Here is a 15,006-nt window from a genome sequence, read left to right as displayed (position 1 = left end):
TAAACAGCTTGACAGATCCACACACCATGGCAAGAAATGACATTCAAGGCTGGAACAGGGCAACTGCTTTTTTGGGCTGCTGATGCAGGCTGCAACTGTCTGCCTGCAACATCTCCCTTCCCATCCCAAGGCCAAATCCCAAGACTATATCCTCAGATTTGGGGGAAACAAATCCTTACTATGTTTGCAAGCACAAGGCAAAGTTACTTGATGGCCCAGTAGGACAAACTGACTGTAGCTAACTCCTGACTGTAGCTAACTCCTGACTGCATACTTTTCCCTGTGTTGGGCTGAAACAAGTGTCAGCACAGTTGCTACCTCTCTTCCAACCTTCAATTCAGCATCTGTATTATCTATAGCAAATTGCACACCTTGCTGCTGCTGTTCTCACATCCGAGTCGCAGCAGTTCCAAAGCACGAGTCTTGCCAATGCATGAACAACATTCAAAATCCATTTGCAAAAAAATAGGAATAAGCCAATGTTGCACTTCATAGCACAGCAAAGATCTCAAAGTGACTGAAAAGACAGTTTCTTCTCTGAGCTTAGCACCATTGCAGCAATAACGGGAATAGGTAAGACTGTAACAATATCAATTCTGCATGAGGAAAACTTTTAAGTAGGGAAGATATTATAAGAAGCCACATTTACATTTCAAAACAGTGTGTAAGAACCCAAACACAGTGTTTGCAAACACTGTAAGAACTGTGTGTAAAGCTAGAGAGGAAACTGAAGAGTCAAGCAAGAAATAAGCAGTTTGATCTTTCAATCTCTACTTATGCAATTCGCCTTTTACTCAAGACAGATCTTACCTAAATATGTTAAGAATAATATCCAAAGGACAAAAGGTCAAAAGCTAGGATTTTCCCAGAGTCCCCCATTGTAGATATATCGAACAATTCCTAAGCCTTGGTACAGATGGTGATTTTTTTTAAGCCAGTGCAGTGGAAGGCACATTACCCTTCACTGACACACACACCCACCTCTGCTTCATAGCAGATAAAGGTCTAGGGTACTCCCATGATAGATCCCTTAGGTTTAAATATGAAGTTTCCCGGGGGGCGACCGCTCAGGATCGTGACCCACGCGGGATCGCGACGCCATCTCGTGGCAGATCCACGGAAAGACAGAGACGCTGGGCAAAAGAGGGAATCCCTTGCTGTGATTCCTGAGGTGTCTCTTGCCGTGGGCTCTTTGGAGGGACCCAGGTGTGAAGTAACGCTGTCAGGGCAAAGCTTTATTTTACCATGTAGGCGATTTTTCCACTGAAAACATTATTTTTCTGCTTTAAGAAGTAAGAGCTGGCCTTGGCGAGGCAGCGGAAAAAGTATTGTCTTGTACACTGTTTGTCTTCCCGTGACCGGGTTGCACTATAAGCCACCAATGGCAACAAATTATTAGCAGAAATTATTCAGAGACATTAAAAATACCTTCTGAAGCACAGGGCTTAAGGTAATAATTCTAATGACAAATTATGAGCTTGCTCTTCTGAGGAAAAGACAGCTCGTCGCTTGCTGACTGCTTACACATTTAAGGCAAGTTGGAGAATCCATCAGATGGGCAAGAAGCATCTTAATTCTTTGGCCTTCTGTATATGGGAGCATTTCCCATTTAATACTCGGCTAGATACACACTATCAACACCCATGATCAGTTTCAAAGCCAAGTACTCGTGCAAATACAATAGAAGGTGGGGTTTTCCCCCTACAGAATTTGTCTAGGGTAGGGGAAGAACAACATCCTCACAGCAAGAATCCTCTGTAACTACATGGATCTGAAATGCAGCAACACAGCTATCCTCATCTGACTCATTCCTTACTAACACAAGCACTAAAAAAACCCTGAAGCAGGGCAACTGACAAATGAAAAGCACTAAGTCTAAACAATGGAGTTCAAACAAACTCCAGGCACAAGTACTGTTCTAAGTAAAAAAGGCAAATACCAGCATTCTTAAGGAAAATGCATCATTTCATAAAACAAATTAGGACACAGCTTAGCCCTGGCTGATGTCAGTCAAGCAAAAAAAAAAAAATCCCACTTCCATCAATTGCTATTACAAACAACTATGTTTTGGAACCACACACACAACTGGAATGCCAGTCCAAAAATCAAATTCTACAAGTCAAAAGCAAAGGCAGCCTCCGAATAACATTCGCTGGTTTACACAGAACTGAAGCTATGAGACATAGATAACTGAAGCTGTCTAGGTATCACAGAACTAGCTATCCAGATGTTAAGGGAACAGCAGCAGAACCAAGTCAATCTGTACTCAAACAGCAACTGCCAAGTTAGTAGCAAGGTTCCAGTATTTTTTTTTTCTTCAGAGACATCATCACTGTTGGCAAAAACAGTGAAACAGCATCTTACAGTGGCTCCTACGTGTCTCAGAGTAGGTGCTGAAAACAGGTACTACTGCACTACAATGACAGTTGTGACATTTATGTCATTATAGAACAAATACCTCTCCGTAGAGGAACTGCATTATCAAACAAAAAATCTAAAAGAAGTTACTACCTGTAGGTCACCCTGGAGGTGTTTTACCACAGATGTAAGGGATATCAAGCTAAAGGGGGGGGCGGGGGGGTGTAAAAAAAAAATCTGGAGGTGGGAGAGATGCAGTTTTTGTTTTCTAGTCCATATATATCCAGTTAGATTTCTTCCCAGTGATTCCCAAAAACAGTCCCACAAAGTGTAAATTTTATCATGAATGTTTATTATGAACAAACAACTTTACAATGCAGTCATTTCTACTCCTCAGTACATGCTTGAAGTAAGGTAACTTCCACGACCTCGAAATCTTAGGGGGAGAAAAGTTATGACTACATACAAATCCAAGATTTTAAAAATCAAGAGATCTTTAAAGGTGACCACTGAGACATCTTCCTATTCAAGCTGCAAAAAACTCCCTACCACCTGCGTATAACAATCTTACAGAAATCTATGAAATTGCAGCATGAAAGTGAAGGGCCAGACATTTGTTCTAATATATACTGAGGGACAGCTTTTAGTTTTATTACATTAAGTAATGCACTGCTTCAGGGCATGATAATATTTTTGCATGGCAAAGAATGGTTTACTCCATCTAATGACTTTGGTAACAAAAAGATCAGATACTGCATACTATTATAAATTCTTTTAAAAAACACAAAACAGTAAAACCTACACAAAAGGGAATAAATCTTCCGTTACCAAAGGCAAGGAGCAAGGAGATGTATCAAAATCTTGTAAGCCATAGGTGCGAGGGTTCAGTCAGCTATTGCTCCTAGCTTTCAACAAATGGCACCTGAAATGACTGTCAGGTCTTTCTCTGAATCCAAGGTACTGAAGAGAAACTGCAATTGGAAGTTTTGTTTTTTAAATACAACCAATCCTCAGAAAAAATGCAGCATGTCCAGGGATTAACCAAAGTTTTTTTGTTTCCAATTGTGGCACATACTTAGAACAAGAGACCCACCTTCAAATGCTTGGGTGTAGCTTAAGGCCAACTTCTTGTCACATAATAAAATGCCTTTTATTCAACATCTCCAGATTTTACTAGTTCTTTTACCTTGGTTAGGTACATTCCACAAAGGATGCAAACACACCATACCCAAGGTCTCCTTGCCTTTGTCTTCATTTACGTGGACAAATGAACTTCCATAAGATAAGAAGATAAACATAGACAACCAATTATAAGCTTCTGTCTGTAGGCGATGTCAATGGTAATAAAAGGCATTGCGAGAACACAAAAATGTTTGAATGATACTAAGACCTATGAGGCAGAACAGCCTCAGCTACAGGTCCATATGCTTTGAGAAAAAAAAAAAAAATCAGTCTGACAAGCAATCTTGAAAATCCTATCACTGCAGGAAAGACATGACACTCCCCCTTCCTTTCCAGAACAACCCCAGACCAACAGAACATAATTGTTTCTAGATAGATACAACTGGTGCTTCTCTTTTTACAAGAGCTGATTAAGCACATACAAGAGGTAAATTAAAAAATAGTTATAAATAAGATTTGGTAAAACCACAAAATAAAAAAAAAAACAAAGATTTATAAATACATTTTAAAATCCAGCCTTTTCCAAATTCCATCCACACACACCCCATCTCCTCCTTCCCTTCCTTACCTCAGTAAGGACTGCTTTAAGATTTCTTTAGTATAGAGCTGTTCTGCTAGTTTTGGTAATTCCTACCTATTGCAGAGAATTGGTCACATTTATTGATGCTCTAAGCTGCATGGCTCATGGGTTAACAGTAGATTTTCGCTTACAATTCAAGATAACAAGGAGAAGCAGAGAGAGAAGAAATCTGAAAGGTAAAATAAAACAGTTTTGAAAACATTCTTAAATACATGAGGTAATATTTATTTGGGCTCTTCACAATACTTGAAGTAAGACTATGAAGTGAGATGCAGAGCTTTTTACCCTATCACCTTTGACAGTTTGTTGTACCATTAACAGTGAGTGCATTCTTCCCCAGATGACTAGGCATCACTGTCAATTATGAAAGGCACATTAAGTTTGCCTCTGATGAAACAAAGCATTTGGATACAATTAAGCTGGGGGGGGACGGGGACCAAGCAAACTGAGTTTAAAAAGTAATTGCAGACAGACTTTTGAACTACCCTAGGAGCTTTAGTGTTTATCCACAGTCCTGTAATCCCATGAACAAACATCGGTATTTCAGTCATCAGTCGTCTGTAGGGGAAGTGATGAACTTACACCTAAAAGCAAAAAGCTTCTAGGATCTCAGACGAATTAGAAGGGTTTGGAGTTCAGTTTTTGGTGGTGTGTTTCTTTTTTTAAGAGTTTATGCAAATCATCAAGTAAGCAAGCAGAACTAATTTTAAGGGTTTACTTCAGCTAGTGACACTTCAGATGAATTCAGTTGACTGAAGAAGCTGGTTTGTTATTCAGAATCATTTGTCTTTTTATCTTCACAAGGGCTAGGTTACTTCATTTACCAAAGCCCAAGAAATCCGGAGAAGATTTTCTGAATACACAATCAACTCTCCATCAGTGTGTGCAGTTTTATTATTTTTTTCAACAGTGGCACCTTGTGATCAAAATTAAGTATTACAGCTTTCAAATAGAACATCTCCCAAAATGGAAATCTGTAAGTGAACAAATCTAAAACAATACTGGATATGGGTATCCCCACTAAAGATTGATTCATACGCTTCTTCTTGCTAATCATTCCTAAAGGCTGACAGCTGCACTTCTTGTAGCCCAAATAAAACCTTCAATGACATTGTGACAATTTAGACAACACATTTAACACACACGGTGTTATTTTCCCACTCATCTAATCACTATTGACTAGATATGCAATGATGTTTTCTATTTTAAAAAAGAAACCAGCAATCTTCTGTAGCATCAATGTTCACATTAACCAAACCCTTATCAAGTCCACATGAAATCTCTACTTGAATCATCTCAACACCTGTACAGACTCTTCCCTAATGAAAATAAAATACGATATGCATAAATTGTGAAATTTTAAAAATTGTTCAATGAAGTAAAAAGCCTTATTTGCTTAAGATTTTCAAATTTCAAATAACAGATGGAGAACTGCTATAAAAATCAAAGCACTAGAAATGTTAGCGTCTCATCAATAATGCTTTGACTTGTTTGTGAGCCACTACTAGATAGTAGCAAGGACAAGAGGATCTGCGAGCAGAACTTCTTTTAGTTTTCTGACTAATCAAAGCTACTCCATTTCCCAAACATAACCCATGAGCCAACCACTGTTTTACCTGCAACTTGGTAAAACAAATATTTATCCCAGTGTTAGAGTCAGATGCCCAAAGAGTCCCACTCATTCTGCAACTACCACTAATTTGGTCTTGGTTTTCTTTTATTATCCTCATTCTTGCGCTATGCTTCTCAGTACATACTTGACTGTGTAGGCAAAGGCTGCAAAACCAACTATAACAAACAAGTTCGCCAAAGCTCCACCTAAAAGTCCATGGTTTCGATTGGCCTGTTGGAGACCTGGATGATTGGCAGGTGCCAATGGTACATGCCCATTAAGAAGGGGTATTCCATTCTGACCGTAGTGTGCTTCCCCATCAGGGACAACATCTGGTAAAGGGAGGGATGGAGGTCTGTTATTGAGCTCTTCTTGTGCTTTCTGTTTTTGCTTAATCTCCTGGAGAAAGAAAAAAGAAAACTGAATAGCTGGAAGTGAAAGTGGTGAAGCTATTGAGTGTTTTGAAAAGATTTCAGAACCCAAGTTCTTACATAACTTTTCGGAAAAGGATATGGTACACTTCTTCATGTTAAAGATCTTTTAGACTAAATTAACTGCATTACGTACATTTGTACAGTCTCCCCAACTTCTTCCCAAGTGGCCTACTTCAGTAGTTGACACTAACAATCATTCCGCCAAGTTTATTTTTAGTTCACATGTACATTTTCCGAGAAGCCTTTTTTCAGAAATGAGAAATTCTTGCATGTCCAGCTTGTTTTGAATGCAAGACATTAAAAAAAAAAATGAAGAAAGCAATCATAGAAGCTTAGAAAGATTAGGACTACAAGTATTACATGTTAAAAATCTGCCTGTACTTGGAATGCAACAGCAGTTATCTATTACTGTATTCAGTTTCCTGACAATTTAGGTATTGGCAAAACAGTACTGCAGAAAGTATTTCTGATTCTCTGGCATTCCTGTAACTGATAAGAAAATGCAATTAAAACCTTCAGTTCAGAATTATCTGCGTGAGAAAGAAAGGAAATGGAAATAAAACTTTTCTTTTCCTAAAGGCTGTCCCAAAAGGAGACAAAGAGAGAGAATGGTTTTTAAACTAGAGCTTTGTGAGTACCTTTAAGAATAATAATAGATGAATCAAAACTGAAGTTCCATAAGCACTCACCGCTCTGCCCAAAGAGGCCATTTCTGTCTGTAGACAATGTTTACTTCACTAGCTGGGCTCATGCATTTATGACCTCAGGTTATGTCTAACAAAAACAAACATCTCTCAAGCTTAAGAAAACAGCTGGAAAAAGGCTCTCCTGTATCTTTTCCCTACTCTTCTACAGCATGTATTCTTTGTGCAATAATTAAGACTTGCCATTTGGTGAAATTTGTACAACCCAAAGCAGTTTGCCTGACAAATTCTATGCCTAGAATTCCAAACCACAATGAGCATCAGCACCATAATATTGTAACTCCAGAGTCACAAAAAAGAGTCCATAACAGAAAACTGTTCCCATTCATATGGTATGCAAAATATTAACTCCCAAAGTCTAAACAGCAGGCTGAAAGAACTGAGTTTCTTCAGTAAGAAGTTACAGGGACGGAACCATCTTGAGACAGGAGTGAAGAAAGGAGCATCCTTCATTTGTAATAGGCGAGAACTTTTAGAGCCAAGTATCATCAGTGGAAATTGGCTAGAGAATCCCAGAGGTCTGAATAAAGCGAGATACTTTTTTTTCTTTTCTTTCCTTCTTAAACCTGTACCATCTATATACTGTTCTCTGGCTGAAGGGTAACCATTTTCAGAACCTTATAAAAAGCAAATTTCTATATCCTTCAGCTGTTACCTAGACATGACAACATAAACTGTGTATCAACACACCTAAAGTTAGTGTTGTGCAAAGAAGATACATGCCCTAAAAACATATAACCCATTCTCAGAAGTAGAAAGAATATAAGTCTCTAACCTTAAAGGAGAATTAAGAAAAAAAAAAAGCCTAGGATATTGATGGATCAAGTCCAGATACACCAAGATTAGTCCTACACAAACTCAAGAAAACACAGTATACAATTCTAAAATATTGGGACCACAACCACGTCTGCTGCATATGCAGCTCAGTCAAGGCTATGATACCAATCCTAAATACGCACATTTGATTCTCTATACAATGGATCTTTGTGCAGCAGAAAAACAATTCCATTTCACAATTCAAGTTTTTAATTCTTACACATAGCAAAAGTGCCTTTTGAAAGCATTCCAAGATTGACAAAAGTAGCTACTGTCTGGGAAAAGTCCTAAACAATTAGTTTACAGATCTATACAGAGAAGTTGAAGAACTACAGAAAACAAATTTATTGCACAGATTAATTCCCTTACCTCCACTACTTCAGGGAAGAGCTCACAGAAGACTTTATCTTTTAAATTAAATGCTAAGCTTTGTGCAGCTAGCTGTCTTTTCTGCGGAGAAACAAAAGTTATCAGCAGTTGCATATAAATGAAGTTAATATACTTTAATTCAACATCTGATTATTTCCCAAAAGAATGGTGCAAACCACTAGCCAACTAGTTTCTAACATTTAAAACTTCATACTTGTGAATATTATTCACTACAACAGACATTTCTAGACTTAAGTTACGTTCTCAATTCTTCATCTTATGAGATTAGTGTTCTGTATTAGTGTGCCTGCTTGGCAGACACTTCAAGAGGAAGGAAGGAGAAAGTCCTAATCATACAGTTTACTAAAAGGGATTTTAAGTTCTGTAAGAAATCCCCTCCCCATCCCCACACGGCCTCAAATTGACTTGATTCATCTGCCCATCATCTGTAGTAGGCAACAACATATTCATTTCTGAGATATCAAAATGCCAGCTGCTGCTGCTGTTTTAACTTTGAGGTCACATGCAACATTCCCTAAGCTGACAAAAGGTGTATCTCACAGTCTGGAGCTTACTGTGAACTCTGACGTCTCTATGCTGCCCAGTGTGGGGCCCTTTTCCACCATAAAACTAAGAAGGCCTGTCAAGATCGTCGAGACTGACCAAGCTGGATTCCATGTATCCGGGTGGAAATCAGTGATTGAAAGACACAACCTTCAAAAGGATAAAACAAGCAGCATGTTTTATTTTTGCCATTAAAATTATTACATATTATAGATATTACTAAAATGGTGTTAATTGCTTAAGTGTTAGAAGAAAATCCTTACCTTGTATTACACTTAAACCTTCCATTAGGTGTAATCATATAAATACTAGGAGGTTTAAAAGGAAATTCTCTGGGGAATATTAGTTTCCCATGATAATAGCCACCTGCATTACATAAAGAGATGAATTACTTATTTTGCATGAAGATGAAGTCCTAAGCTGCTACTCGAAATGGGCCAAATAAAACCCTTCACTTGCCTCCTTCTCCCCCTCACACTAAAGAGATCAAGCACATGATCTCGTGCCTCTAAAACACAAGAATAATCCAAACCTGCAGTAGATTTACTTTGGAGGCAATTCTCTCACATGCATATTACAAACAATACGTTCTGTTGTCAAGTCTGTAATACATTTAAGGAAAACCAGCCAAAGTGTATTTAATAAAATACAAATGGGTTAGTTTTCCAGAAACGCAGCTAACTGCAAATACAATCCTATGAAGAATCCAATTTCAAAAAGATTTTGAGAGGCTCCAGAAGACATTGCATAATATGTGACTACAACAAATTAATAAGGCTTTTACATTCCTCACTTTCTCCAGAGAAATTCGTAAAGAGAATATATGTCTCAGTTCACTGAGAACATTTATATGTTAACAAAATGGGATGTTCTGAAATATATATTTGACTGTCACAGACTATCTAAAGTGAGGTATCTGCTCTAAGACCTTTAGCAGTTACTTAGTAGGAAGTTATCTGCCTTCAGTTTAACCTAAATGTGGTTTTGTTAGAATCCTTGATAACAGAAAAATTATTAATAGACAGCAGTACCACTACCTCTTTTTCAACAAGCTATCACACAAGTCACAGACAGCTTTGAAACTGTGCTAACAGTTTTTAGAGCTATTTACAGTACTTATATTTTGCCCATTCAAACAGGCATGTAATTACTCATGCATGCCAATCATAACATAAAGCACATGCACGCTTTTGCTACATGCTAACTTTTACCTTCATAGGGAGTCATTTCAGGTCCCCGTACAACATAGTGCCTAAGACAAAGAAGGAAATTTAAACAAAATGAAAGCCATCACACAATCAGCTATCAATTTCTCCAGAAAAATGAAGATGAACATCACTTCAAAAATTTCATACTCCACCTCCCAAAACCAAGATTCCCATACAATCTGTAGGAATGAGGGAGTCAGACTTGATGACCTGGAAAATCTTGTTCTCTCCACAAGTAAGCGAACAGTTAATTCTAATTCTTACCATTCAAGGATATTAGATGGGAGGGGCTCTGCACAGATATAAGGCACTGGATCTTTCTTAATTCGAAGGTAGTCTTGTTTAAGTCTCTGCGTTGCTGTTGTTGGTGCTCTCTTATTACTGTTGTTGCTCATCTAGTTTTTTAAAAAAAATATATAAATACAATCTCAATACAATCTTAATAGACACAGAGCTACTATGTTCCAGATTTTTGCAAAAATCTACTTTACAGAATATTTTTTTAAAATATAACTTAAATTACCGTAACTTTTAAGTGGCAAGAACCATGCAAAAATCTTAACTAACACAGACTCCTAAAAGACTCTGTATATTGTCAAAATGGGAAAACAATCCTTCCAGAACACTGCTGTTTAAATACCACAGTGAATTGCCACCATGAAAATATACTGCACTGTAGAACCCACTTGAACTCTTAATAACCAGTCCTGCGTTTAGGCTGCACACACATCATTATGACACTGTTTTAAAAGGCTTATTCTTTTTGACTAATTAATTTCCCTATTCAGTTTGAGTATCTATTATGTAAATTTGCCCACAATTTAAATTCGTTCCGTATTTCTACACATCCAGTTATTTGAAATAAGTACCAAACAAAAAACCACAATAACCTTATTACTGACTTTCAGGTGAAGGATTTTAACTTTAATCTGCTGCCTGCTTAAGAGTCAGTTGAATTTACGGAAGGAAACCTCTGAGCCAGATTATTCTCTTCCAGATAAACAAAGACCTCATCCAAAATGAGACAAGTCAGTGTGAAGAAAGGAAATTCCAAGCTGCTTACAAGACAAAGAAAGCATCAGCCCTTACAATGTACCTACAGAACATGTGCCGATTAACAACTGCAATTTAACTCCCTTTCCCCCGATAAATTTAGCAAGTTACTTAGCTTTATACATGGAAATTCAAGCAAGAACAAAAAGGAAAGATTTTACAAACAGCTTGTATAAAGAGATAAGACAATGCTTGCAATATGACAGCAGCATTTGACACATACATTCCTATAACCCTTTCTATTCCTTTACTTCGAACAGATAGCCGAGTACAATAAAGAAATAATATTTAAACCATAAGCAACAAGTGTATGTGGCCAAATATTCAAACCCTCCTCAAAATACAGGCATTTAACCTGGCTTTTTTCAGAATTACTGTAAATCGTTTGAATCATACACCATTTTTTCTTGAATGAAGCCACACGTGTTTTTAAGTCACACCTCTTGAAATCACAAAATTAAGAATTCTTCTCCAAAGAAGTCAGCTTTGACTTCAAAACAGAGATTAAATCACAGCTTTTTAATTTAGCACAATTACTTGTTCTGAAGTCCTGCAATAGCGCCGCTCACTGCGGACTGCAAAAACACGCTGAATTATTTTACAGCACTAAGTACAGTTATTGGGAATTTAACAACCCCTCAAAGCCTTATCCGAAGGGACATTCGTATCTTAAACGCGGAAAATAAACGGCCACATTAACAGAACGTTGCCCGCAAACCCCTTTTCCCATCTCGACAATCCAATTTACCAGAAGCCAGCAAGAAAGCAACCGGACAGTGTTTAGACAGCCATGATGCGCCCAAGCCCTGCTCCCAGCCCGGCAGGGTGGATCAGGGAACTAAGACAAGGGCACCACAGGTCCCCGGCCCCCCAGGCCCCCCAGGCCCCCACACCTGCCTTGTGGAACGACAGCCAGCGCCTCTTTCTGCGGGTAAGCGTGACCCCGGCCCTGCCGGCGGCCGCTCCGTGCCTGAGGAGACGGGCAGCGAGCGAAGAAGGAGCAAGAGGCGACAACCGGGGAGCTCACCAGCCTACAGCGAACCGGCTGCCCACCACAGGTCCCCGTCAGGCCGGGGAAGGGAGGGAGGCAGCCGGTCCAGCCCTCCCTGCTCCTTCAGCTCCCTCATGGGCTCGCCCCGCCGGCCCAGGCCCCGCTCACCTCTCCCTGCTAGAGCAGGCCCCTCCACCGCCGAGGACGGCCCCACCTGCCCGCAGCCGGAGGCTCAAGCGAGGGAGGGGAGGAGAGAGAAGGGAGCGCCGCGAAGAGGAAAAGAGGGCAGGGCAGGGCCGCGACCCCCGCGCCTCCCCGCTGCGGCGCGACCGCGGCTCCTAGCCAAGATGGCGGCGCGGGGAGGCGGGGCCAACGCAGTGCTGGCGTCTCCTTCCGGGAAGGAGCCGCCCCACTTCCGGGCCGCCGGTGCCTCACGCCCAGCTCACGTGACTTCCGCTTCCGCCTTCCCCTTCTCATCCGCCATGGCGGCCCGAGGGAGCTGGGGAAGGGGTGGTCCTGCCAGGTGCTCTCGGGACACGGTGACCTGAAGCTGGCGCGTTTCCCGGGCTGCAGCCCTCCGGTTCCCGCCCAGGGGGGGCCCTTTGCCGTGGGTGAGGCTGGTTCCAGGCCCCGGGAGGGCGATGGGCAGGCCGCGCCGTTAGGAAGGGCGTCGGGGAGCGGTGGCGTTGTCAAGGCAGAAGGTCAACCGCGAGGAAAAAAAAGTAGCGATAACGAAAGTCCGGTGTGCTTCGACGTCGCCGCTCGATTATTACGGCTTTGCATAAGATTGTATTTGGGAGGTACCCCGGGATTGTCTTGGTTTTGCCTTTCCTGAAAAAAGAATGGGTTGTATGCGGTTTTTTGCTGCAAGTCTCCTGAATCTTTTCGTCAAATTCCCAGTGTTCCTAAAATGGATAAATCCAAACTCATTTTCAGTCATTCAGTACACGGACAATATTTTTTGCTCCAGGATTCCACCGGTAGGCCCATAAAAGTACAGCAAATCGTTTTGTACCATATTCGTGCATTTGTTGCTTCAGCAATGTTTAAGAAGAGTAAAGCAAGTTACTCCTTTATAGTTAGGAGGCCAAATGTGACAGGAAGACATAGTGTCTATTCACTCTTAGTTTAAGATAGCATATCCAGACCATCTTAGGAGAAAACATTGCAAAATCTTGCTCCACTGAAGTGAAGACAGCATTTTCCTCTGTCTCAGATCCTTAGCTGACTGTCCAGATTTAATTTAAAAAAACATAAGGAAGAGGTTGGCTCCTGGTTTATACATCTGCGTTTAGCACTCTAGGTGTAGAGCATAGCCATTGTACTGTATTCATTAACTATTAGCATACGTATTAGTTTAAGGGAAAGTGTACTTCTGTCGCTGGGCTAATAATCTTACTTTATTGCCTCAGGTGAAACAAAAAGGCAGAAAAGAAAATTATTGATTTGCCCAAAGAGTTTGCAACTCTCATAGACAGGACTGCATGGCTGCAATAAAGGCCAGAATTTTTCTTACCATTCCAAAAGATGCAGGCATCTTCCACGTGAATAGTTCATGCAATGACCGCAGTTCTCCTCCATGCTTGAGCACTTCTGCACCGGCACCCAACAGAGGGCAGTGGCAGCTCACATACTTTTTAAACTCTTTAGTTCTGTCTGTTGCCAGAGTAGCATAGGCTGTTGTCCAGACTTGCACTCCTTGTCATGGGTTTGTGGAGAGTAATCAACAGCAAGAAGGGGAAAAAAAACCCGGCTGTGATGTCAGTACCTATGGGCAAAAACCAAATTTGAAACCACCTATACGTTTTCAACTTCTTGGTTTCTACAAACCGAGGATTGCAAAATATTGTGTCCTCATAGAATATCTTACTCAAGCACGTCTGTTTTTAGTGGGAGTATATAGTTTTCATTTATGTCCTAAGCACTGAGGCAGGGTTGTTGATGCAAAGTGACTGTTGTATTAGACCCCAGAGACGGCTACAGTGGTGCAACAAACTGAAATGATGTTTGGGCTTACAGAATCCCACTAAGAGATGTAACAATTTTTGTTACTTAAGCTTCAAATATGGACTTTTCCAGATGTAGGAAAATTATAGAGATTTTAGGGAAAAAATGCCAATCTGAAATCAAGAAGAGAGAAACTCACCAAACAAAAATATTTTCAGTTTGCTGAGGGGTGTAAACAATTTTATGGTAGTTTCATTTCAAATGTCTAATATTTTCCGTGATTGCCTCTGACTTCAATCACAATAGCAGGATCTTTCATATACAAAGTGTTCACATATTCCACCTGTGGTCACATCAGAACTTTTTGAGTTAGTGAAGTTTATCAAACTGTATCCTTTTCTTTGAACTGCATTAATTTTGGTGCCATGAAATGCTTCAGGGAAGAAATGGTTTTCTTCAAAATAGAAGCAATAGTTTATCTGCTCTGTTTTAATCTCTTACACTCACTCATCCTTATCTAATCTGAGCTCACAGTTTACAAATGCTTGAAGGTTTTGCAGAACAGAAGGAGCTCTTTATTATAAATCATTACTATACTTCAAGATGTAAAGCACTGTATAAATACAAGGTATTATTAGAATGCTGTATTAGCCTACATGTATTTCACCTAATAAATTCCCCATGGCAATTTATGTAGTATAATACATACCTAGTTTTATACCCGTGGACTTGAGGACAATTACCTTTTTTTCCTCTGCCACACCATTTTGTCTTCTTTTGTGTTTACGCTAGAATTCCTACTAAGTCATCTAAGTCTAGAAATGTGAGAAACATGGGAACCTGGAGACTGTAATAAAGGCCCCAGAATGCTGAAGGGATTCCAGAGCTCATATTTACACCTCTGACATTCTCTCTAATGTTCCCCAACCCCAAAGTATTTCATGCATAAGTGTGTTGTAATTAACATTCCATTCATCTCTCTGGTATGTTATTCTCAACACTAATGATAGCATAGAATGAGACTTCTCTCTCAGAGTAGTTTCTTTCTTCTCAGTTGTTTTCCAACATGCAAATGAATCACACTATAGAATTTCCTCTCTCCGTAACATATCTTTGGTGTACTGCAATCATGTCTTGAAGGCATATTTTAAACCTGGGCTTGGGAAGTCACTAGAACTTCCAAATATG

At 39.9% G+C, this 15,006-nt stretch overlaps 1 protein-coding gene across 3 annotated transcripts; it reads right to left on the bottom strand.

Annotated features, from left to right (window-relative positions):
- Positions 1 to 2,689: 2,689 nt before the first annotated feature.
- Positions 2,690 to 12,234, bottom strand: UBE2J2 (ubiquitin conjugating enzyme E2 J2). Of its 3 annotated transcripts, none has more exons than XM_075027255.1 (7): positions 12,040 to 12,234; positions 10,092 to 10,222; positions 9,831 to 9,871; positions 8,883 to 8,985; positions 8,631 to 8,769; positions 8,056 to 8,136; positions 2,690 to 6,131 (listed from the first exon to the last, which is right to left on the bottom strand). In XM_075027255.1, exons 2-7 carry the CDS (start codon positions 10,220 to 10,222, stop codon positions 5,847 to 5,849), a joined length of 780 nt encoding a protein of 259 aa, XP_074883356.1. In that variant the 5' UTR covers positions 12,040 to 12,234; the 3' UTR covers positions 2,690 to 5,846. The 3 variants fall into 3 exon arrangements, with proteins under 3 accessions (XP_074883356.1, XP_074883357.1, XP_074883358.1); XM_075027256.1 differs by lacking the exon at positions 12,040 to 12,234 and adding an exon at positions 11,778 to 12,033; XM_075027257.1 differs by lacking the exons at positions 8,883 to 8,985; positions 9,831 to 9,871.
- Positions 12,235 to 15,006: the final 2,772 nt, after the last annotated feature.

This window comes from Buteo buteo, chromosome 5 (assembly GCF_964188355.1).
Source record: "Buteo buteo chromosome 5, bButBut1.hap1.1, whole genome shotgun sequence".
Lineage (NCBI taxonomy): Eukaryota > Metazoa > Chordata > Aves > Accipitriformes > Accipitridae > Buteo > Buteo buteo.
Note: the sequence above shows the minus strand (reverse complement) of the source record. Positions and strands in the feature narration are given on the sequence as shown.

Bases quoted from the DNA above. Each gene is read 5' to 3' on its own strand.
- UBE2J2 (XM_075027255.1), bottom strand. From the start codon at position 10,222: ATGAGCAACAACAGTAATAAGAGAGCACCAACAACAGCAACGCAGAGA. The intron at 8,986-9,830 runs GTAAAAGTTAGC...TATGTAATGCAG, and splicing joins TGAAATGACTCCCTATGAAG to GTGGCTATTATCATGGGAAA. The intron at 8,770-8,882 runs GTAAGGATTTTC...ATCCTTTTGAAG, and splicing joins AGGTTTAAGTGTAATACAAG to GTTGTGTCTTTCAATCACTG.